General features: G+C 42.5%; 1 protein-coding gene across 1 annotated transcript; it reads left to right on the top strand.

The window, feature by feature from the left end:
• The first annotated feature begins 4,013 nt into the window (after window positions 1-4,013).
• Window positions 4,014-16,051, top strand: gal3st2 (galactose-3-O-sulfotransferase 2). Its single transcript, XM_071471862.1, has 4 exons — window positions 4,014-4,683; window positions 11,167-11,271; window positions 11,798-12,401; window positions 12,758-16,051. Exons 1-4 carry the CDS (start codon window positions 4,628-4,630, stop codon window positions 13,736-13,738), a joined length of 1,746 nt encoding a protein of 581 aa, XP_071327963.1. The 5' UTR covers window positions 4,014-4,627; the 3' UTR covers window positions 13,739-16,051.
• The last annotated feature ends 9,981 nt before the right edge of the window (window positions 16,052-26,032 follow it).

The raw sequence follows: 26,032 nt of genomic DNA on the forward strand, positions 1-26,032 counted from the left end.
TTAATATAGAACCTAGACCTGCTTTATAATCACAAACACATGGACATCTACCTTTACACTGGACGGACCTTAAAGATTGAGAGATGTGAGGTTTTCAAGGCTGCACATTTCCATTTGTTACAAATCAAAAATTCTTTGTGTTAACATAGACCCTGACCTCAGCCCCAGATGGTCTGGACTTGGCCCCAGACCTTGTCAACTCCTAGAAACACCCTTGTCTGCAAGATCAGTTAAGTCATAACACGTGACGTCAGACATCTAAGAATCCTAGCCTTAAAAAAAATGAAAATAGTTGTACATGTCAAAAATACAAAGGATGTGACCTCAGTGTCCTTCATGGTTCTGATCTCAGCTCTGAATATGAACAGCAGTGACTGAGCTGGAGGATCCACTGATGTCATTGAACAGTTTTTATAGTGACTGTTACAGACTACTACAGCTACAAACCCTATAAATCCTGTGATCTGAGGCCTTGTCTCTCTCAATGACCTTCACTGCTTCTAATTAGGTTATAATATAATCAAATTATAATCTAATCTGATTGTTGACCTAAGTTGCAGCCTATTTGCATGTGTCCCAGGTGAAAGTCGAGGTCAAAGCACAGGAAGCCAGTGTGCTCTACTAGACTGCTCGGCTACGTTCAGTCATTAGTCACTGCCAACAAATAAAAGTCTATTTCTGGAGAATGAGCCTGCAGGGACACGTCCGTCCTCACCATGGTTTACACTAACTATCACACACTGGGTAACACAGTCAGCATAGTACAGTTTATGGACTGACCGCAACAGCCATTTTATTTCTCAGCTGGACTCTTTATGGTCTCGTAAATGTCAACAGGATAATATAATAACCAACATTTCTGATTTAGTACTTGAGGAGAGTACTGGTGAATCCCAGAGCCTGAAGCTCCCAGCTGAGAGAATAATGTAAAAATAGAGATACACAATGTACAGATTCAAACTACTGATTCAAAAGGTTGATCACAGCAGGAACAGAATCCAGAGAAGTTTATCTCAGTGGAAGGAGGAGGTGAGGTTTGTCTGGAAGTGTCTGGAGGCTTCACAGACAGCAGCCCTTCACACCACCACGTTTATCTGAATTATTTCTAACTTTTAGAAAGAACAAGACTGACGAACCCACCCACCTGAACTCTGTCTGATAGGGTTGACCTTTGTCTACTTTTTGTCCAGTGTGAATAGGGAACAGGTACTTTAACTACAGCTGTCAAATAAATGTAGTGGAGTAGAAAGTACAATATTTCCCTCTGAAATGTGGTGGAGTGGATGTATAAAATACCATGAAATGGAAATACCCAAGTAAAGTATAAGTACCTGGAAACTGTATGTAAGTACAGTACTTAGAATAAATGTACTTAATAACTCAGAAACACGAGCTTTAAAGCAAAATTCAAGGAAACTAGAAAGAAGGTGGCGTTCTACTAACCTGGAAGAATCTCTAAAGGCTTGGAAAGACAGCCTATTGGCATATAAAAAAAGCCTCCGTAAAGCCAGAACATCCTATTATTCATCATTGATAGAAGAAAACAAGAACAATCCCAGGTTTCTGTTCAGCACTGTAGCCAGGCTGACAGACAGCCACAGCTCTGTTGACCCATCTATACCTTTAGCCCTCAGCTGTAATGACTTTATGAGCTTCTTTACAAATAAAATTGTCTCTGTTAGAGAAAAAATTCACCATCTCCTCCCCACAGCCGGCTCAGATGTACTGTCCAGTTCAGCAGCCTCAGAGTCGACTGTAACTGGTTTATATTTTGACTGTTTCTCTCCTGTACATCTCCCTGAGCTCACTTCAACAGTTTCATCATCTAAACCATCGACTTGTCTTCTTGACCCTGTTCCAACAAGGTTGTTCAAAGAAGTTTTTCCTTTAATTGACACCTCTATATTAAGTCTGATTAACTTATCTTTATCAACTGGTTATGTACCGCAGGTTTTTAAAGTTGTAGTAATTAAACCTCTACTTAAAAAGCCTACTCTTGATCCAGATGTTTTAGCCAATTATAGACCTATATCCAACCTCCCCTTTATTTCCAAAATCCTTGAGAAGGTTGTTGCAAACCAGTTATGTGATTATTTGCACAGGAATGGTTTGTTTGAAGATTTTCAGTCAGGTTTTAGAGTCCATCATAGCACAGAAACAGCTCTGGTTAAGGTTACCAATGATCTCCTCGTAGCCTCAGACAATGGACTTGTCTCTGTACTTGTCCTACTAGATCTTAGTGCCGCATTTGACACCATTGATCATAAGATTTTATTACAGAGACTAGAACATATGGTCGGCATCAAAGGAACCACACTAAGCTGGTTTAAGTCATATCTGTCAGATAGACTCCAGTTTGTTCATGTTAATAATGACTCCTCTATCATCACAGAAGTTAGTCATGGAGTTCCACAAGGTTCTGTGCTAGGACCAATGCTCTTCAGTCTATATATGCTCCCTCTGGGAAACATTATTAGGAGGCGCCAGATGAATTTCCATTGTTACGCAGATGACACCCAGCTGTACTTATCCATGAAGCCAGGTGAGACTAACCAGATAGCCAAGCTTCAGGTGTGTCTTAAGGACATAAAAACCTGGATGACCACTAATTTCTTACTCTTAAATTCAGACAAAACTGAAGTTATTGTAATTGGCCCAAAACACCTCAGAGATACACTATGTGATAATATACTGACTCTGGATGACATCACCTTGGCCTCCAGTGCTACAGTCAGAAACCTTGGTGTCATTTTTGACCAGGACTTGTCCTTTACTTCACATATAAAGCAAGTCTCTAGGACAGCCTTCTTCCACCTGCGCAATATTGCTAAAATCAGACCCATTCTATGTCTAAAGGATGCTGAAAAACTAGTTCATGCATTTGTTACCTCAAGACTGGACTACTGTAACTCTTTATTGTCAGGATGTCCCAAAAATTCAGTAAAAAGCCTCCAACTGATCCAGAATGCGGCAGCACGAGTACTGACAGGATCTAGGAAACGAGATCACATCTCTCCTGTGCTAGCCTCTTTGCATTGGCTCCCTGTAAATTCTAGAATCGAATTTAAAATCCTCCTCCTCACCTACAAAGCCATTCATGGTCAGGCACCATCGTACCTTGGAGAGCTTATAGTTCCCTATTTTCCCAATAGGACACTTCGCTCTCTAAATGCAGGTCAACTTGTGGTTCCCAGAGTTTGTAAGAGTAGAATGGGGGGCAGAGCCTTCAGCTATCAGGCTCCTCTCCTGTGGAACCAGCTCCCAGTGTGGGTTCGGGAGGCAGACCCCCTCTCTACCTTTAAGATCAGGCTTCAAACTGCCCTGTTTAGTAAAGCTTATAGTTAGGGCTGGCTCGGGTATGTCCTGACCCATCCCTGAGTTATGCTGCTATAGAGCTAGACTGCTGGGGGAGTCCCATGATTCACTGGGCGCTCTCTCTCTATTTCTGTCTCTCTCCCCCTCTCTCTCTCGATAACTTCATGCCATTAACTTTGTATTTTTTCTCTCCTGTAGTTTGTGCTTCTCCTCTCTCTCCCTCTCTCTGTCCTCATTCTGCAGGTATCTCTGCCCCGGGAGCAGCAGGATCCAGATCCACCACTACTCATCTTTACTATTAACCACTGTTACCTGTCATTATTATTGATAACACCATTACCGACACAGCTGTTCCTGGTCTCTCTCTCTCTCTCTCTTCTCTCCCCTCTCCTCCCCCTCCCCCTCTTTCTATCTTCTCCTAAACCCAACCGGTCGAGGCAGACGGCCGCCCACCCCAAGCCCGGTTCTGTTGGAGGTTTCTTCCTGTTAAAAGGGAGTTTTTCCTCCCCCCTGTCGCCAAACGCTTGCTCTTTGTGGGAACTGTTGGGTTTATTCTGTAACAAAGTAAGGTCTTGACCTTACCCTGTAAAGTGCCTTGAGATAATGTATATTATGATTTGGCGCTATACAAATAAAATTGAATTGAATTGAACTTTCCACCACTGTTGATACAATCACTGAGCCTTCAGTCATATAGATTTTAATATTGTTCAATGACCCAACAGGTCAAAGACTAAACCACAGAGACACACAGACTGTTAACATGAAATAATAAACTTTATATTGATGTCAACATGTATCTACCGCAGCTGATCCTCCATCAGTGCTCAGGACTGAGCACCAGTGTTTGCTAACATTAGATCATATGATATTTTATATTGGTGATGAAATGACAAGACAACAATGGTTATGAAAGAGCACTAACAGCTAGCTAACATTAGTTAGATTAACTGTAGCTTGAGGCTAAAGTTAGAAACTAGCTAATATTAGGGTTCATCCAAAGCCTTACTCTGGGAGGTCAGAACCCAGTGGGAACCCACCGTGGGAACCCTGATAAAGACCTTCACTGCTCATTAAAAACTGCTTTAATTTCAACATTATTACACATCAACACTGTGAAGACAACCTGCAGCTCTCTCTCCTCACTCTTTCCTAATGTCTCTCTACCTCTGTGAACTGAGAGTGATGACGGTTGAGCAGGAGGAGTCGAGAGAGCTAGAGAGAGAGAGAGAGAGAGAGAGAGAGAGACGGCAGACTGGACGGGGATCGGGGAGACAGACGCACCGGGACCTGTATCGGGGGTTTCGGGGAGATGCTGTCCCCACCGAGGAGATGGACCAGAGACCCGCCTCTGAGCTCTGTAACCTCGTAAGTCCACTCATGTTTTAACTCCTCTGTGTCTGATCACTGAGCTCCAGTCACCGTTTCACAGTGTCCTGGCGGTGTTTGCCCGCTCCGAGCGCACCGAGCAGCGGCCGCTCTCCCTCCTACAGCCCGGTAAACAGGGAGCTACTGTCGGTCCCAGCTGAACTCGTGTACCGCTCTCTGATTAACCCTTTACAGCTCCAGGTCTGAGTCTCTGAGCCGAGACATGACATGAATTTGAGTAAAAGATGATTCACAGTTAATCTGTTTTTAAATCATCATTCACCTGAAATGAGCTATATAAATAGATAGATAAATAGATGAGTGCTGATTATCACTGTTGGTTCAAACTTGTGGACTCACTGTCTCTGTAAGACCTGAGCTCTGGTGCTGCACACTACATTCAAAACTGAATGTAGTATGATAGGAGATGATATAAGGCCAATGTAAATAAACTAATAATTTAAAAGAAAAATGTAGATGTGTAATAGAATACCTCTGATCTCATATCAAATATCAAATATAAGGTTTACACACAGATGATGACAAAACAAAACAACCACCTCCTTTTGTCCCTGTGATGATGGAGCTTCAGTCTGAGGTGTAGCTGTGGCCCTGAGAGGAGGTGGAGCGATCCTCACACACCTGGTGTGAATCCGATGCTGCTCATTGGCTGTTATTCTCTCTCTGCTCTGGGTTTTGACGCGGACTTGAAACTTTTCAGACTTGGACTTCACTTCGGTGGTTTACAGACTACAATATGATTATGTGGCACGTCATAATCATGACAGTTACACAGGCTGATGCAGGATTGTTGATCTGGGACCAAAACTGGACCTGGTCTCTAATATAAACCCAGACTGAGCCTCAGGGTCTCCTGACTCTAGTTTCTAATTTGTTTTATACTCATGAGAATAAATTCCACCTCAATTAAATTAATTAGGGTCATTTCCTTTGAAACAACACTTCAGTCAGGAAGTGTGTCATGGGTGCTGAGGGGGGGGGGGGGGCTCTAATGGATTGTTAACCAGAATTAAAACACTTGTAAAACCAGATGAAGCCTCCATCAAACTGTGAAGACAAATCAGCGTCTCTGGTTAATGTCTCTCAGCTTGGGACTGATACTGGATCCTGCCCCAGTTTCCAGGCACACTGAAACCTTAGCCTATCAGCATCAGATAGCAGTCTGCTGATTGGACCTTATAAGTGTAACAGTAGTCTAGGTTGTGAGGATGTGGGTTGGTGTCGTTACCTTGAGTCCAGGCCAAGGTCAGACAGCGCTCCAGGCCTGACCCACAAAGTTTGTTTTTCCTGGTTGAAGTCAGAACAGACGTTTCGGTCTCCTTCATGTTGGCTGATGTGACGCTGGATGTACTGTCGGTTGTTCACAGTTTGATTTTCATTAAATATGAAGAAGACAGTTTCACCACTGGTCCATTTAGTGGCTGTTCTGGGGCTTTTGACTGCACCACCGGGTCTTCTGCTTCAGGTCCTGTTCAGATTTTCAGGTTCTTGTCCGTGTTGGTTTAAAGGTTGCGAGTGAAAGTTTGTTTCTGACATTGTAAACAGTCATTGACTAAACCACAGGAAGACGCGATTGTGTTAACTGGAGGTGTAGTGAATCATATGATCTCTCTCCACCATCACTTCCTCTGGTGTTTTTCTTTGTTCTGATTGGTGGTGAGATATTGTCAGTCACAGATGTTTCACATTAAAAGTCTCTCGGCCTCTCTCTCCTGGTAGGCTTTTAATGTGAAACATCTGAAAATAATCAGTGACTAAAAAAACAGTATTTGTGTTAAAAAGTTTGCCCCCCCAACAATCCTAATGTCTTATGTCAGCTGTTAATAGTTGGTACCATTCAGACATGGCATTAAAATGTGTCTCAGGTGAGGACACACGTGAGATCTGATCACTCAGACCACAGTGTCAGGTGGTCTGGGCCACATGGTCTGGTCCACACTGAAGGACCGCCCACTCACAGACCTGTCCGTCATAGTTGAACCAGTGGAAAACAAACAGAAATGATGAACATGTTTATTTGCATGTAGAGAGAGACAATGAGATCTGTTCCTTTAACTCTTTCTGACCGTTCCTCTGACTGGTTCTTTAACTGTTTCTCTGACTGTTCCTCAGACTGTTCCTTTAACTGTTTCTCTGACCGTTCCTCTGACTGTTCCTTTAACTGTTCCTCTGACTGTTCCTCTGACTGTTCTTCTGACTGTTCCTTTAACTGTTTCTCTGACTGTTCCTCTGACTGTTCCTTTAACTGTTTCTCTGACTGTTCCTCTGACTGTTCCTTTAACTGTTTCTCTGACTGTTCTTCTGACTGTTCCTTTAACTGTTTCTCTGACTGTTCCTTTAACTGTTTCTCTGACTGTTCCTCTGACTGTTCCTTTAACTGTTTCTCTGACTGTTCCTCTGACTGTTCCTTTAACTGTTTCTCTGACTGTTCTTCTGACTGTTCCTTTAACTGTTTCTCTGACCGTTCCTCTGACTGTTCCTTTAACTGTTCCTCTGACTGTTTCTTTGCTCTGTGCTCAGGGTGACCCAGTGTGTCTCTGTCCAGGACAGATTAGAGGCTGCGTCAGTCCTGGTTGACCCAGCAGGACTCATTGATCTGCACTCACTCTGTGTTTGACTGAGCTCCAGCTCACTGCCAGCAGACAGATGCCTGGAATTCTTCTGAAGGCAGAGCTGTGTACCTGGAGCTACGTCTTCACTCACCCTCAGAGGTGAAAAGTTCATGTGTATTTGTGAGGCTGCAGAGGGAGGCCTGCAGTAGCAGGCTGGTCTCCAGATGTTGACGTCGCCTGGGGAAACTTGTGGCTTTTTTTTCTCATTAAGTGCAGATTTCTAAAAACTCTGTGCTCTCATTCCTTCAGAGCAGAGAATGTCTTCTTCACCGGCTCTCACAACACATCATGGTGAGACGATGAGTGGTTTCAGCTCATTTCCATACAGTATGAAAATCACTTTGTAGATTTGACACATGCTTTAAATATTTCAACTGAACCATGGACTTTGTGTGCAATTTGTACAGTGCATGTGCACAAAGTGGCAACACAAGCTTCCATGAAGCATCACAGTCTGAAAGTTTTAACACTAAAAGATTCTTCTACCTGTCATAGAGCTGTGCCTGGAGCTGAGAGGGTTAATCGGCACTGTGACTGTAATTTATATGTGAAAGTCCCACTCCAGCTTTAAATGTCCTGTAAACAGCAAACCTGGTTTCCATAATCAGAGTAGGGGATCAGAGAAACCTAATTTTCTCCAGGTGGAGTTCTCCTGGAGGACCTGTTTCTCCCTCTACACAGGTGAGAGGGTTTCTAATCCGCTGTTTACACCTGAGCAGGACAAAATACTTTAGACAGGGACAGTAACAGAGGGGAAGGAGAGATCATTTACCTGAGAGGTGCATCTGTAGTCACAGTAAATCCTCCTATCAGAGGTCCCCATGAACACTCAGCACCTCCTCTCCTCACTCCTCGAACCCCCTCACATGTCTGACCAGCTCTGACTTTGACTCTCAGGTCACTTCTTCACCTGCTCTCCTTCACTGATGAAACAGATGTAGAACTGAGTCCTGACACCGAGTCTCTACTGACCTGGATCTGAAACTGATGTTGGATAAAAGTTTAAATGAGTGAATGTGAATGAACGCAGGCTGAGACAGACTCGCAGTGACCAGGTAACTTCAGGTGAACACAGAGAGAAACCAACAGTAGAGTCTCTGAATAACTGGAGCCTTTTATTTAAACCTGTTTGTTTTTACTGTTTAAACTGATTTATAATGTGTGTTTTGATCAGTGTGTGTAGTTGTTCTGATCGGTGTGTGTTCTGATCAGTGTGTGTAGTTGTTCTGATCAGTGTGTGTAGTTGTTCTGATCGGTGTGTGTTCTGATCGGTGTGTTGTTCTGATCAGTGTGTGTTGTTCTGATCGGTGTGTGTTGACCGACTGTCTCATGTTTTCCATCTGGTTCTGTGGCTGAGCTCTGTTTATAGAAAACTCTGCTCAAACATCAAACCCACAGACATGAACTTTCTTTCCTACAGCAGCTGATGTTTGACACCAGTTTAAACTGGACTACTGTTAATTTTATTAACCTGAGCTTCAAAGACTCAGTTCTTCATCTGAACAGGTTGATGTTGGAGACAGCTGTTTTTAATGTCGTCTCTTCTACAGTTAATGAAAACATAGTTAACCCTGTAATGCCTGACCCCAGAAATAATGGGGAAAAAAATTCTGATTTCTTGAATCTGGAACCTTTATTTGGCCCTTTCACAAAATTTGAAAAAAAAAGTTACAAAAAATTATTTGCATATAGGTTTTTCCAAATTTTATACATGATTTTACTACATACTACAATGCAAAAAAATATGTAATTATAACTTGCTTCAACAGATTAAGTGTTCATGTTAGAATATTACTAAAAATTTCAAAGAAAATGTCACTGGAAAATCGTAAAAATCACAATTTTCTTTACCTTGATCCAGTGAGTTGGGAACTATCTGAAGGTGGCCAACTTGGATTGTCCCATGTACTGTGTTTGAATTGTTTGGATACAAGAGGGTTTTGAGTGAAGTTTTTACCATAAGGTGATGCAATAGGTCTCAGAAATGCTTGTATCAAATTTGATGCATTTGGCATTATAGGGTTAAACTCTTCTCTGACAGAAGGACTGAGTCTCTACAGTCACATTCAGGGCCCACATCCTCCAGAGGACCTGGTCTAAGAAGGTGTGGCCCTTATTTTCATTACTGGTGAGCAATGAATCTTGGGATATGTTGGACCATGAAGGATCCTCCTGTTGGAGCCTGTGTGGTCCAGGTAAAGAAGGACACACCTGGTGGAGCCTTTGAACCGGGACAGTCTTGTCTCTGTGACCCAGTCTGTCTTTAAACGCAGTGTGTGTGTGTGTGAGTGTGTGCGTGTGTGCATGTGGAATGTGTGTAGAGTGTATGTGTGTGTGTGTGCGTGTGTGTAGAATGTGTGTAGAGTGTGTGTGTGTGTGTGTGTGTGTGTGTGTTGGCGTGTAGAATGTGTGTAGAGTGTGTGTGGGTGTGTAGAGTGTGTTTTATCCTCAGCTGTGGAGTCTCCAGGACTCGGGGATGGAGCTGACGTCTGGTCCACATCAGTGTGTTCAGGAGACAGTGATCTGAACATGACACCAGACTTGTACTGCAGCCGACGCCGGTGTGTTCACAGAGGTGAAATAGACAACTGCCTTAAATGTTGGCCGGCCAAGGGGCAGCCAGGGGCCAGCCAGGGGCCAGCCAGGGGCCAACCAGGGGCCAACCAGGGGCCAACCACTCAGAAAATATATGAATTCCTGAGCAAAGTGTCAGTCAGCTGTCAGAGCTCTGAGGATGAGGAAACAGCAGCAGAGCTCCACAAACACAGAGGGTTGGTTGTTAAATATATGGATCCTGGTGGAGTTAGAAAGGACAAATAGTAAGGCAAATATAGGACAGGTAATATCTGAGCTGCTGTGAGGAGTCTGGAACCAGGTTTTTGGAGTGACCACACAGACCTGTTTGGTTCTTTGTTTCTCACATAACAGAATAATTCAGGTGAATATTTGGGCCACGTATCTGTGTTTCTTCTTAATGATCTGCTCAGCTGTTTGTCATGAGACTTAATATGTAGCTGTTGGCTTCTGGTGTCCAGGGGCCTCAGTGGATCTTGTGTCCAGGGACAGTTGTCTGTTTTTCCAGTTTGACTGTTGATCTTTTTAAATGCATTTTTTATTTGTTATTTTTAAATTCAAAGTGATCTTCTTTATGGACAAATAATGTGAGAATAATTATTTACAAGATCTTTTCAAAGCTTTGTCACTGAACGTGTCCTGATCTGTCTCTCAGTCCCTGTCCCCCTTCACAACATGTACCTCTTCACAACCTGTACCTCTTCACAACCTGCACCTGCAGTACTAGATGACCAAAAAAAGGTTTATTCCAACCAAACTCTACTGTCTGTGTAACGATTCAATGTGGTTGTTACGAATTGTACGTTGGACAGTTTGTGTAATTATCATAAGGTAAAATAGATGGACTCACGTGATGTCACAGGGTGTGAACCAGATGTGGTTCCAGAGAGGTTGGTTGATGAACGTGTTTGTTGGTGAGACACTGAACAGACTGTGGTTTGTTTTCTGAGTCTGTTAAAATGGAAATTTCACTCCCTCATCTTTGATGTATTGTGTCACTCTAAAAGCTCGAGTCCCTGGAAGAGCTGAGAACGCAAAGGCTGCTGGGAGTTTTCTCAGTGTCAGGGTTACGGTCATCTGCAGCTGCTGTCAGAACCATGTCTCCAAAATCTGGATCCAGATTGTTTTAGGTCCAGAAAAACATTAGTATCTGGATCATGTTGGAGCTGCAGACATAAAAAAGACTCTGAACAGTGTGTCTGTGTGTGTGTGTGTGTGTGTGTGTGTGTGTGTGTGTCTGTGTGTGTGTCTGTGTGTGTCTGTGCGCCCCCTGCAGGTGTGTGAGGAGGGGGCTGTGCAGCAGGCGTCACTCTCTGTGGACGCTGCTCATCCTGCTCCTGGTCTGCGTCGCCTTCCAGACGTTTGTCACCCGCTCAGCCAGGTAACAGTTCACACACTGATCTGCTCCACCTGTTGACTGAAGTTATGATGTAATGAATCAATTCATGTGACATCATCAGAGTGTTTAGACTGTGTGTGTGTGATCTACTGAATCATGAAACCTGCTAATGTCTGTCTTTGTCATCGACCAGCAGTGATGCTCGCTGCAGTGAGACGAGTGTTATTCAGTGTCACAGCAGAAACATCAGATACAGCAGAGTGTTTATAATGTGAGACAGACACAGGTCAAACAGGAATTATTGATCTAATCTCAAGAACATGACATCAGAAAATAGGAATTAACATTAAATGATTTTATGTTTAAAATCAGATTTTATTTATGCTGATGAGACGTTCAGGGTAAATCGTAGTTTTAAAGTAATCTTTTCCGTGTGTGACGAGAAAACAAGTGAATTTTCTGGTGTCATGAGACTTTCAGAAACCAAAATAGACTGGATCAGGCTCTGCTGTAAACCACGTGAGAGCTGCACATCAGGTCTCATCAGACTGACTCTGGTTTCTTCCAGGAGCGACAAACTGACACAATTACCACATCTGAGATTCACCTTCAGCAAACACCTGAGTCCTTCTCTGCAAAATGTCTGGGCAGGACTTCGTTCTTCAGCGGCAGTGAACCAGGACACGAGGGAGCTACTGACCGACAGACCTTCAGATCCTCAGAAGGGGGGCCATGGAAAACCACCAGAAGTAAATGTGTTGAGACGTGTGGATAAAACCCTGGACCTTAATAAAGGTTCTCAGATGGTGGGAAGAGAGCTGCTGGATCCAGGTTACCTGGTCCTGCACAGTACTAGGAAACGTTTGACCGCAGGCACAGACCAAAGGTTCGTCCACAGCCCTGCTCCCTCCAGTGTCCGTCCTGAAGCAACCTGCCGCTCAAAGTCTCACATTGTTTTCCTCAAGACACACAAAACAGCCAGCAGCACCATCTTAAACATCCTGTATCGCTACGGTGAGAGCAGGAACTTGACCTTTGCCCTCCCAGTGAACAAACACAGCCAGCTGTTTTACCCATTCTTCTTTGCGTCACACTTCGTGGAGGGCGTTAGCAGCAGGACTGTGAGGGAGTTTCACATCATGTGCAACCACATGAGGTTCAGAAAACCTGAGGTGAGTTCATCACAAAGTCATTCAACTTGTTTTACTGAACTTTAGCTGGTTTACATTTGGACCACAAGCTGGAACCAGACTCGCTGTGAGCCAGACTCACTGTGAGGGCCCCTCAGGGCTGAGTGTGGGTGAGGTAGAGCTGGGTGTACTGTGCATGTTCCAACTTCTGGACACTACATATAGAATAGCATCAGTACGAGGTGAAACTCTGTGGGTTTTAAAAGGGGATTCACCACTTTCTTTAGCTTCTCTTATAAAACCCAGATACTTTGTTAAATTTAATTCAGTGACAGTGAAGCAGAACTCAATTTTTTTTCAACATGTGATTATAAACCTCCACCTGTCATATGTCGTAGGTGTCAAAAGTGATGCCTGAGGACACCTTCTACTTCTCCATCCTGAGGCATCCTGTGGCTATGATGGAGTCAATCTTTATTTACTACAAGAGTATTCCCGCCTTCCACAAGACTCGCAGTTTGGACGACTTCCTGGACAACGGCTGGAGAAACTACAACTCATCAGTGACCAACAACCACTATGCTCACAACATCCTGGCCTTTGACTTTGGCTATGACAACAACGTGGCAGCTGATGCTGAAGACCTTGAGGACAGAGCCAGCAGGGCTGTTGCGGCCATCGAACGGGACTTCCACCTCATTCTTATTTCTGAATACTTTGACGAGTCCATGATCTTGCTGAAACACGCCCTGTGCTGGTCCCTGGAGGACGTGGTTTCCTTTAAGCTCAACAGTCGCAGTGAAAAAACTCGCCACCAACTTTCTCCAAACACTCCAGAGAAAATTAAGAGGTGGAACGCTTTGGACTGGAGGATCTACCTGCACTTCAACACCACCTTCTGGCACAAAGTGGATAGACTGGTTGGCCAAGAGCAGATGCGGAGGGAAGTAACTCAGCTGAAAGAGCTGCAGGTCAAACTAGCAAACACCTGCCTGAAAGACGGCGGAGCGGTCGACCCGTCCCAGATAAAAGACGCTGGGCTGAAGCCATTCCAGTACGGAGCAGCCGTCATTCAGGGCTATAACCTGAACCCACACATAGACACACAAACCAAAACAAAATGTCAAAGACTAATAACTCCAGAACTGCAGTATACAGAGCGTCTGTACACCCAGCAGTTCCCTGCACTAGCTACTAAGCTAGCAACAAAGATGGTTCATCCACAGCATCAGCGCTCAGACAGAACCGACGTGATGGGAGCGGTCTGGGCCAGGGGAGCCCACCACAGACAGGTCATACGACACAGAATCCCAAATCTGAGGAACCAAAAGGCCTCCACAAGTGCCCTGTTAACAGAAACTAAGACGAGTCTGCCGTGAGAGGACCTGACTGACTGCAGCTGTTCACAGCAAACTCTGTATGACTTTACTGTTCCTGTAGCCTGACCAGGAGTGAAGCTGCAAATATAAAGTGTTCCTGTAGGTGGTGCTAGAGGGACTGTTACAGTGCTCAGAATGGAAAGAGTACATCAGCCAATGACAGCTCTTTGAGGAGGAAATGATGTCATGGAGTCACCTGACAGAAGTCAGTCAAGAATTCATCGTGTTTGTCCTCGTTTGACCAGGAATATTTCTCATGTTAGTGCCTTCCAGCAGAAGTTATTATTAATTCTGATCCGCTGCCTCTATAATTAAGGTTTGGTTAAATTAAACCTGCAGGATTAACACAAGGAAACAGTCGAGATTATGGTTATAAGAAACCAAAGTTCAGGATCAGTTATCCTCTCAACCAACACCATCCTCCGGCTCTGTGACGGTTACAGATGTTACTCCCACAACTGCTTCTCAGAGACCACAGTCATTATTCACAGTCTCTCCACAGACAGTCTCCCATCATCAGATTTACAGAAACCTGGCCATTACTTTTCAGTGAACTTTGTCATGGACCAAAGTATTTGTCATCATCATTTAATATTAGACAAACTCGGCTACATTCAGTCCAGCAGCAGTGAATCCCACCTTTATGCTGCTCATCATAGACACAGTGATGATTCAGCTGTCATGGTTAAGGCGACAGCGAGCAGCGGTATAGTCTTTCAACTGACATCAACCTTTCTATAAGAACAATCTCATGACTGAGCTGGGGTCAGGACGTGGTTAGCCTAGCTTTGCGTAAAGACAGGAGGCGGGGTAACAGCCTGGTTGTATCCAGAGGAAAGAAAAAACCCTTCCAACACCTTAAAACTCATCTATTAACACTGAGCTCTCTGTGGAGGTTTGGGTTTTTGGGGTCTGTAGAGGTACAGAGGTACCAAACCTGTAAACCTAAAGACACACTGTCAGAAACACTGCTGGACCCGTTTTAGTCTAAAACTCCAGGGTTGTGTTGTAGTCTGGACGGATACAAACAGAGACCATTGGAAATGATGACGTAGCTGCCCATGGTGGCTCCTGATTGGCTGTTATCAGCCTGGACTACCAGTGGTGAAACAACATGGAGAATGAATGAAAGTGTTACTGACCACCAGGAACCAGGCTAGCTGTTTCCCCCTGCTTTCAGTCTTTGAGCTAAATTATGTTAACAACACCTTGATTCGAGCTCTGTACACAGACTGATTTCCTTCTCCACAGGTCGACCCAGTTTTTAAAGAGGATCCCTGATCTGTCGGAATAATCATCTGTGAATTCAAGTTTATCAACACAGACTGATTTTTATTTCTGATAAACCAGGATGTGAAGACTTCAAACATCAAACATTCTAGATGTTATTATATTTAGAGTTTTTATTCTTAAAATATTAAATAATAAGTATTTTATTTGATTAAAATTATGTTTTCAGTCTTTACTTTAGTTAAGAGCTGAAAATCAAGTGAAGTTTGATCAAAGCTTCATATGAATGATTTTTAAAAATACTGTTTCTCAGTAAAAATGTGCTATATATGTTTTTAATCTGTGCTGAATAAAATAGATCTGAGTTGTTGTATAGGATCAGTCCTCCAACCACTCCTCTAACCACTCCTCCAACCAGCACTCCAACCACTCCTCTAACCAGTCCTTATACTAGTCCTCTAACCACTCCCCTAGCCAGTCCTCTAACCAGTCCTCAAACTAGTCCACCAACCACTCCTTCAACCATCAACCCTCTGATTTGACCCAGAGCAGTGTCTCCCCTACGGCAGCAGGTGTACCACACCTTGGTTGTCACAGTTACAATAATAAACACACGGACTGTACAGAGATTGGTGTACCTACCTTCATCACCATGGTTACTATAATAATGGTCATGGCTTGGTTAGGTTCAGGAAAAGATGGTGGTATGGGTTAAAATAAGTACTTCCTCAAAATTAGATGATCTTTGTTGTCATGGTTACAATAATAACAGTGAATGGTCAAGGATAATAGAAACAACATAAACTGCTCCTGTCACATGGGAATCGAACACCGCTCTCCTGTGTCATATTCATCCATCCACCCCAACCTGGACTTTGTCGCTCTATGAACTAACCCTAACCCTAACCCAGCTCCTCTGTAAAACCTGAAATGTTAAATTAAATAACAACATGGAGTTCAGCGCTGACCTTTAAGCAGCCTGTATATTGTGGAGATGATATAAATATATTTAATAAATAAATATGGATCCATATTTTACCAGTTGTCAAAATTCAGCAGAATAAACTCTGGTACCATGAAACATGTTCACATTCACCACATTGGTTTTCAAGCACAACTTCCAGATATAAAGCCCAAGAACCCACCTTTAGTTTGGTCTCTGTGAGACTCGGAGGATCAGGTCCAGACCAGCAGCCCTCAGTCCTCTGAAGGACAAATGTTGAACTGCTGAATTGTCAATATTAGTTTATGGTCTGTTCATTATTTCACTTGACTTCCTGGTTTTGTTTCTACCTGAGCAGAATAAAGGACTGAACCAGAGGAACGTCTCCTGAACCCTTCTGTTAAGGGGGGTGGGGGGTATCTTTAAAACACTGCACGTTTATAAAGTTTGTAGTTTTGTCTTTGACAGAGAAGAAAAGCTCAGATTGAACCGATGACGGATTCCAGCAGTGTCATGAATATTGTTCATCATAAATTGGAGTCGTTCAACACAACAACACAATTTTGTTAAACTGTCGTTTTAATGACAGAATAAAAACACAAGTTAACATCTGAACCTGATCAACAAACATCCAGTGACAGACAACAGAGATATCCTGTCTCCCTTTGTCTGTACAAAAGCACTGAGAATCTGGGTTAAATCCTCCTGTAACTTTACAGGTCTAGTTATAAATGCAGTGGGCAGATTACCACCAGATGTAGGTGCAGTGTTTTAAACTGTGGATACTTTATAAAGTCTCAGCTGATCCAGAGCAGACTCTGTGTTTAAGCTGCAGTCTCAGATTTCTCCTGTTAGAGACTCAAATACTTTCTCCTGTTATTACAGTTCAGCCTGGTGCTGTGGTTAGAGAACATTACACTCAGTTATTCTGCAGGCCGAGTCTGCAATTAACGTGTGCGTGTGTATCTTTGTGCTGTGGAGTGAGTGTTTTTGGTGTTGAAATGCATGCTGGGAAATGCTTAAGCCTCCAGTTTCAGAACTGAATGAAGCAGAATTGTGATTCAGCCACTAGATGGTGCTGTTGCCCTCATCATGAAATGTGGCTGATGTCTGACCCCCAGTGTTTGGTGGCTGTAACTACACTCAATACTATTTCAGCTGAGTGTGTTTAACAAGATAGACTCTGATGTGTGTGTGTGTGTGTGTGTGTGTGTGTGTGTGTGTGTGTGTGTGTGTGTGTGTATTAGTGTGTATAGCGAGTTAGAATCATTTATAATTTTCTTCCTTACTGACATCAAAGTGAAACAACAGATGTTTCAGTTTTTACTGATCAAATACATGTTGACTTGATGGTCACATGACTGACAAGAGCAGCAAAGCTAATGTGCTAATGGCTGCTGTTTCAGCTGTGGTGTTGACAGTGTTGTTCTGTGAGCGTTCATGTCCTTACAGAACCATATCTTCTCCAAGAGGCTGCTGCTGTTTCTCTCAACATGTGCTTGGTTTACTATGTAGTAATAATCTGAGGATTCCTGCATACAACTCAAAATGTTTGAGGAATCAAACCAGCTCTCTCCATCCAAACATGTGACCTCACTAGAGTCTAGTTGAGGTCTCTGGCTCAGTCCTGCTGACCTTTGAACCTGGTTGACCTCGATGACCAAACCAAAGCTTCTAAAATACCACTGTTGAACTGTTGGACCAGGAAAAGATTTTTCAGATCGTAGTTGATTCTTCAAACAGGAGAACTGATGAAAATCAAAGTCTAGAAATGATTCAAAAGCATTTTTTTTTTAAGATTTGTAATTGTAATTAACTGTAATTAACAGAATCTCTTACAGGATGTTTATGGTGTATAGCAAGCATCTACAGTTTGTTACAATGAGATAGATCGCATATTACAGAGGGAACATACTGTACATAATCTTACAAATACACCACAAGGATGATTTCTAAACATCAGAAGAGATAATAAGAAAAGAAAAAATAATCATAATAAAAAATAAAATATATAAAATCTAAACAAAATAAAAATATAACATGAACTTTTCCCATCCCACCCCCCACCCTCCTCCCTTGTATGGTTCTCAATTTCCTTACCTTTACATACTTACACCGTCTATAGTTTATACATACACCCTTCTGTACACATTTATATATATGTGGATCAGCGCACTACTCACAATAAATACATCATTGAGTAAATTTAAACAGGAAGGATCACAGAGGGCTAATTTGAAGCTGATCTGGGAAGAGTTGCACCATCACTGTCAGCCAACTCCAGAAAAGGCAAAATGTTTATGAAGGGGCCCCAGATTTTTTCAAAGGCTGCATACTTCCCTCTCACATTGTATAATATCTTTTCAGGTGTGCAGTAGGACACAAGCTCATTAATCCAGTGTCTAATTGATGGAGAATTTTCAGATTTCCAGTTAACCAGGATACATTTTTTCACTGCAGTGTCCGCAAGTAAAATAAAGTATTTCTTATAAAAGTTCACATTAACTGAGCTTGTGTCCCTCAGAATCCATAGTTTTGGGTCCTGTTCAATTTGAGTTACTGTTACCCTTGATGTTAATTCAATGGCATGTTTCCAAAATTCTTCTAATACTGGGCAACTCCATAGCATGTGTAGAAGGTCACCATCGGTCGCTTTACATCTCTGACATCTGGAGGGAATGTTGCTGTCTATTTTATGTAACCTGTAGGGGATGTAGTCAGTCCTATGAAATATATTAAATTGAATTTGTCTGTGTTTTGTGGAGATTAAAACAGTCTGTGTTTGTTCCAATAGCTGGTGCCATTTCTCCTCCTCATAAGCACAGCCTAAGTCTGCTTCCCATTTTCCTTTTGTAGATGCTTTATCATAAACAGGTAACTTTCCATTAATGATACGATATATAGAATATGTTATTCCTTTTGTTGAACTGTGTAGTTTGTTACATAAATGGATTTCAAGAGTTTCTTTTGGGATATCTGGGAATGTTTCTTTAGATTTCTCCTTAACCCAGTCTCTTATTTGTAGGAATTTGAAGAGACTATATTTAGGAAGATTGAATTTTTCATTTAGTTGTTGAAAGTTAGCAAACATATCATTAATGTATAAATCAGCAACTGTTTGGATTTTCCTGTCCCTCCACCCCCGCAATATTAAGTCAGCGATGTGGTGTGAGAGACTGGGATTACCCCACAAAGGTGTCCTTCTAAGAAAAGAAATATCTGTATCCAGAGGTGAGTGAGAAACTTTTTTTTGTACCTATAAATGGAACATCCTTTAAAGGCATAGACTTCATCTCATGTTGTTCTATTGGGACCCATCTAACTTCACTGCTCTCTGCATGCAGCCAAATCCAAATTGATCGGTACTGAGAGGCAAGATAATAATTCCGAAAGTTTGGTAAGTTAAGTCCTCCCCTTGAATATGGAGCCTGCAGAAAAATTAGTTTGACCCAAGGGTTTTTCTTTTGCCATATGAAAGGAGTTATAATTTTGTTAAGCTCTTTGAAGAAACTCTTGGGAACATTTATAACTAGACATTGAAATAGGTAAATAAACTTAGGCAAAATATTCATTTTGATGGTATTAATTCTGCCTATGAGAGACAATGGAAGATCCATCCATCTTTGAAGGTTAAGTTTGGTTTGTTCCAGTAATTTTATATAGTTCTGTTTAAATATATGCTCATCTGATTTGCCTATTTGTATACCCAAATATTTGAAACCATTGCACCATATCAAGTCAGTAATTTTTCTGAAAAGGCTTTATAATACTCGACAGGGAAGCCGTCTGGCCCAGAGGCCTTATTATTTTGTAAAGAGTTAATGGCTTGGAGTACCTCCATTTCAGATATGTCTGCATCAAGGAATTCTCTATCCTCATCTTGTAATTTAGGAAGGGTTATTCCATCCATAAACCTTTTGGCTCCAATATTGTCAGCATCCTGCTCGGTTTTATATAAATTATCATAAAATTGTTTGAATTCTGCATTTATGGATGCTGAATCATCAAGGAGTCTGCCATCCTCTGTTAATGTTGAGTGTATGAATTTTTCCGATGTTTCCTTTCTAATTTGCCAAACCAAGAGCTTACTTGTTTTGTTCCCAAATTCATAATAGTGATACCTAGTTCTGGCCATTGCTGCTTCCTCTTTATTGGTGCATAGATTGTGATACTGCAACCTTGTTTTTGTTAATGCATTTAGATGTTCTTCCTTTTTAGTAGCAATGTAGCCCTGTGCCAGCTTTTTCATATCACTTTCCAATGTAGTTAGTGTCTCTTTTAATTTTTTTTTTTACCTTATGAGCACTATAAGATAAGACCTGACCTCTCATATAGGCTTTAAGAGCCTCCCAAATATTGGCATGTGACCATGAGTTTGAATTGGCATCAAGAAATATTTCAATATGCGTGGTCATATATGAGATAAATTCAGGGTCTTTTGACATGTAATTTTTAAATCTCCACCTATGGATTGTGGGCTGTGGAGTGTTAATTACCCAGGAGAGTTTGATAGGATTATGATCCGAGAAAGTAGCTGCTAAATAGGAGCATTCTATCACCATGGACATCATATTTTGCGGCACTAAAAACATGTCAATTCTAGAATGTGACTTATGTGCTGGTGAAAAGAAAGAAAAATCTCTCTGATTCGGATAGAGGTTTCGCCATACGTCAACTATGCCTATATCTTTCATACCTTGGTTTAGTGCTGTTGCCGCTTTTGATGGTGAAGTTGTTTTGGGTGAAGATCAATCCAAAAAAGGGTTTAGGACCAAATTAAAGTCTCCACCCACAACACATTGACCCCCAATTGTAGCCAGCTTCATAATCAGATTGTTAAAAAACACAGGGTCGTCGTAGTTAGGGCCATATATATTCACCAAGGCTATCTTGCTCCTATTTATTTCACAATCTACAAGCAAAAATCTACCGTTTTTATCCTTTTCAACTGAATTTAATTTAAAGTTCACGTGTTTGTTAATGAGCAGGGTGATACCTCTTGCTTTTGAGGAATAGGAGGAGTAGAAAACATTACCCACCCAGTCCCTGCGCAGTTTCAAGTGTTCTGTGTCAGTGAGGTGGCTTTTTTGAATAAAGGCAATATCTATTTTCTGCCTCTTTAAATATCTCAACATTTTTTTCCTCCTAATTGGTGAATTGACCCCTTTAATATTCCACGATATACATGTTAATTGACCCATAGTGTAAGTAGTACTTCTTATAGATGTCTCGGCAGAACAAGTGTCATGGTAATTAGCTTTAAGGATGCCTGGTTGTATTCCTGCCCTGAGTTTGGAGGTGGTAAAACAATGAACATGAGTATAGTTATAAGAATCAACCTGGACCAAAGAATATTCTGGACATATGTGTAATTCAATTCAATTCAATTCAATTTTATTTGTATAGCGCCAAATCATAATATACATTATCTCAAGGCACTTTACAGGGTAAAGTCAAGACCTTACTTTGTTACAGAGAAAAACTCAACAGTTCCCACAACGAGCAAGCGTGTAAGTAGTTCGAGTTGTAGTGAGAAACCATACATAACCCCAAAACATTAACGTAAAAACCTGCCTAGTAAAACCCCTGTAACAAAACCACATTAGGTAGGTAACTCTCTTACACAACAGTGGTGGCTCCAGCAACTGCTGAAAGTTCAAACTGGGCACTCATAACATTTTGTATATGGCAAAGTTTTGAAGGCGTTATTGATAACACAGATTTGGATAAAGATTAAAGAGGTTAGTTAAGTAGAATGTGACCCCCTTCTAGCACTGGGATGTAAAATATGACACATCATGTTCGTATGCCTGCATGCAGGGCCTGCAGTGTTATAAATCTGTACATAGTCATAATTGAACAATGGACAATTGACCATGTATCAGTAATCAGATGCAGGTTCCCAGACTAGTTATTCTGAACATTTAAAGATAACAGGGTTACTATGTCACGTCTTGGTGCAAACTTTCCTTTAAGTGACTTTTTCCCTCTCAATTTCAAGGTGGGAATCACACCCCTTTTCATCAGCGTCTATAATGTGGACTGTGTACTGCAGTCATTTTTGTCAGCTTGCTACTCACTTGGCAGTTCTTTCAGATAGTGTTGTGCTTCGGCTGGAGTGGAGAAAAACTTGACGGAGCCCTGGTGTTTAATGCGAAGCTGGGCTGGGTAAATCAGCACCTATTCCACCCCCTGCTCTTGCAGCCTCCGCTTCACGTCAAGGAACTCATCTCTCCCATGCTGCAGGTCTGCGCTGTAATCCGGGTAGAACGATATCTTTTTATTCTCGTATGTCATCTCTGCTTTACTTCTGGCCAGCCAAAGGACTTTCTCTTTGTCTCTGAAGTTCAGGAACTTGGCGATGAGGGGCCGTGGTCTGTCCGAGTTCTTCCCAATGCGGTGCGCTCTTTCCAGAGTGACGGGTGATGTGAAGTTGTCATTACCCAGGACTTGTGGTATAAACTTTTCCAAAAATCCTACAGCATCACGACTGTCTGCCTTTTCCGGCACATTCAGTATCCAAATGTTAGATCTCCTGCTGCGGTTTTCTAGGTCGTCAGTTTTGTCTTTGAGGTGCGTTATCAGTTTCTCCATTTTGCCGACATGGTCCTGTGCATCTTTGATGTCGTCTTCATTGCACTCACTCGTGTTTCCATCCCTCGACCTGGTCTGACAGTGTGGAGAGTGAGGATTTGATTTTCACTAATGTTGTTTGTATGCTGGCTGTTTTTTTGTCAATATGTTTTGTGAGATCTGCTTTAGTTTCTTGAATAGCATCGAGAAGCTGGCTGAAGGATATTTCTTCCTTTTCCCTGTCCGCCATGTTTCTTGTGGTTGCCTCGTGCAAGTGTTGTGAAGTTTGAGTGGTATTTCTTAAATTGTAGCTTGTCATGCAAAAAAAGTTCTTAACGGCTTCGCCTCTTGCATAAAATCCAAAGTTATGAGAGGTTAAATCAGGATAAAGGCAGAAACTAGCGCCTACCACCGAGAGCTCACGAATACACGTCTGCACTCCTCCGCTGCATCCAGAAGTCTCCATTTCAAAAGCATTTTTGACAATTTTAAAGTCACATGTAAAAAGAACTGAAGTGAAACCAGGACACAATCTGGAAAAGGTTGATCTGAATCTCAGACAAAACAGAACATCTGCAGGTCCAGAGAAGATGTCATCAGGTGGTATCAGAGTCTGGAAAACAAAAGGTGTGTGAGGAAAAGTATTCAGTGCAAAACTAGACCAGTCATATTCTGCAATCGACCAATCAGTTGTTGTGGTCAAGTCTAAGCTGGCTTTAATGTGGTCAGGTAGCTGCTGTAGCTTGTTAGCTGGTTAGCAGGACAGTGTTTCAGGTGTTTCCTTCATGTTTTACACCTTTCATCAGTAATAAAACCTTTGGGCGGAGTCCAGTCTGTGGGAGGAGCTACGTCTGAAGCTCCTGGGGAATAAAGAGTACGTGAAAATAGAAAAAACTGCTGCTTCTTTGGCTCAGTGGCATCAAGCAGAGCTGCAGCATGTTGGCAGTGATGATTAGCATGACTATCATCCAGAGGGGGGGTGCTCCAGTGTATCTGTGCTAACTCCACCACTGCCTCTGATTACAAACATCCAGGCTGCTCTGATTTATTCTACACCAGAACACAGAGGAACTGTAAAGAGGACGTTCTGAATTATGACGGTTCTCTGACAGCAGAGAACATTTTTGGTATTTTGGATTAACACTGAGTCACTGAGCTGCAGGTTCAGTGCTGAGGTGAGACAAGCCACAGTCCAGGTTGTGTTCATCCTCTGGGACCATGAACAACCTCATCTCATAGAGACAGATCACCTTTGAAACGGTGTCTTGGTGCAGCAGCAAGCTGCAGTGGTCTGTTCTTCCAGTGAAACAGTGAGATGTGTCTGTCACACACTAGCTGACACACAGAGACCTGTAGGCCACAGTGCTGACCACTGTACCACCGTCCTCCCTCCAGCAAGACCTGAGTAACCAATCACAGTCCACCTGGGTCAATCAGCCCCACAGGCCTATTGGGTTTTAAAGGGTTAAATAATTGTGCTTTGATTGGTTGTCTGTTTTGTGTATGTGTTCATGCAGGGACAACTCGATAAGATTATGTATTAAATCTTACTGTGTGTGTTGCTCCCTGATGTGTTGTCTCAGAGTTCCTCTCTGGTCCACTGGGGGGCGCTGTCTGCTCATCTGTGCAGTGTGGGACTGATCAGATTCATGAAGCTGCACCAACAGATATGAATGTGTAATGTGGAGCTGAACTAATCCAACAGTGAGAAACACACCAGAGTTATATATAGGGGCAGTGTGTGTTATCATGATGACATCATTATCTCAGTGTGTCCATTGTCAGTTGATGTGAGCGCTGCAGCAGCTGATTCTGCATTTCTCTCATGTTCACACACTGACACACAGAGAGGATTCTGGGAATGGAAATTATCCCCATAATGAACAGGATGGAAACTGGAGTGGGACACACACACACACACACACACACACACACAGTGATGTGATTTTGGAGACAGAGTGCTGCTTCCTGTTTGCATGTGTGTCAGTGTTGAAATGAAGTGTCTCACAGCCTCACACACACCTACTCAAACTGCTGTCATTGTTAGGTTCATAATGACAACTCACAAGACTAATACACACAAACACACACACACACCCTTTAGGCAGATTCTCTCCTTGTGTCATATCAGTTAATGCTGCTTCTTCCAACACACTCATCTCCTCCTCAGCTCCTGACTTCCCTCCATCCTCCTGCTCAGTGGTTTATTCTTCTCTTTATATTCATGTGTTTTCAGGACATGTGACAGACCTGACCCTGGTTTCCTGCAGGTTTGTGGTCTGAGAAGATGAACCACATTCAGCTTTAAATCATCTGCTGTGTCTCAGTTTACGTCTCATCCTTCAGAAGTTCATCTGCAGACCGACTGTATCAAAGGCTCCTTCAGATGTGTCCTTCTTTTCTTGGTCAACGAAAGATCATGGTCCAACTTATCCCAAGATTCATTGTATCAGTAATAAAAAATAATCTATCATCAAACAGCACAGACAGACAGTCTGAGGATCACATTGTTAATGTCAGTATTGTGTTTCAGCTCAGTTCAACAGCGACAGTACAACTGTTAAACCAAGGACCTTAAAACCTCAAGTTACTATGAAGAAAAGTTAGCTGTTGTCAAGGTTGCTAGGCAATGGGAACTGCGCTTTGCAACACAACAGTAAGGGCGGGAACAGCTGGTGATGCAAAGAGAAAATCCTCAGTAGACCACACCGTCTCATTTCAGTTCGGTCTTCATGGTCTTTGTAGACCAGGTCTTCTGAAGGAGGTGGCCCCTGAACTGGGACACAGCTGTTATCAGACATTCTCAGCTCTGACTCCCAGCAGAAAGTGACACAGTCTGAATCACTCATGTGACTGAACCCAGCTGATACAGACATGGACAGTGTCATCAGTCAGTTGTGCTGTTTATCACAGACAAAGTGTCAGGAGAGAAATGTTTGAGGTCTCTGTTACACCACAGAGCACTGACATGCTCCACCCACTACATTCACTGTAACCAACCATAAACTGTTTTGGCAACAACTGATATGACATCTACAACATTTAAAGCCCTTAAAGAGCCTCTGATGAAGATCAGCAGTTTCACCTAAATACACCTGAAACCTTGTCAGTGCAGAGAGCCAGAGTTAGAATTAGCACAACCACTAACACTGTGTCAGCCACTGCCAGTTACAAGCTAACAAACAACATAAACAAATAACAGATGCTAACTACGCTAATGGTTCTGATCCGTCTGCTAGTCTCTGGTTCTGGTCTCAACAGACTCCTCATCTGAGTCTGGGTCTGACTGAGGCTCCAACATGTGGCTTTCACTTGGACACCTGGAGCCAGCAGGTGGTGGGCGGGGCCAAGGCCTGGTCCAGGTTTCTTGATCAGGAAGTCAGAGTAGATAAGCTCCAGACCAGTTTTTACGAAAACACATGAAACTAAATATGAATCATAGCAGAGGATTTTTACAGAGTTTAAAAAGTGTAGAAACTACAGTTCCCAGAGTTTGATTGTGTAAACAGCAAGTATAATGTCACCATGGATTCACTCAGTTAACTGAG

Source organism: Trachinotus anak, unplaced genomic scaffold (genome assembly GCF_046630095.1).
Source record: "Trachinotus anak isolate AG129_WGS33_773 ecotype Australia unplaced genomic scaffold, CSIRO_AGI_Tana_v1 ptg000034l, whole genome shotgun sequence".
Lineage (NCBI taxonomy): Eukaryota > Metazoa > Chordata > Actinopteri > Carangiformes > Carangidae > Trachinotus > Trachinotus anak.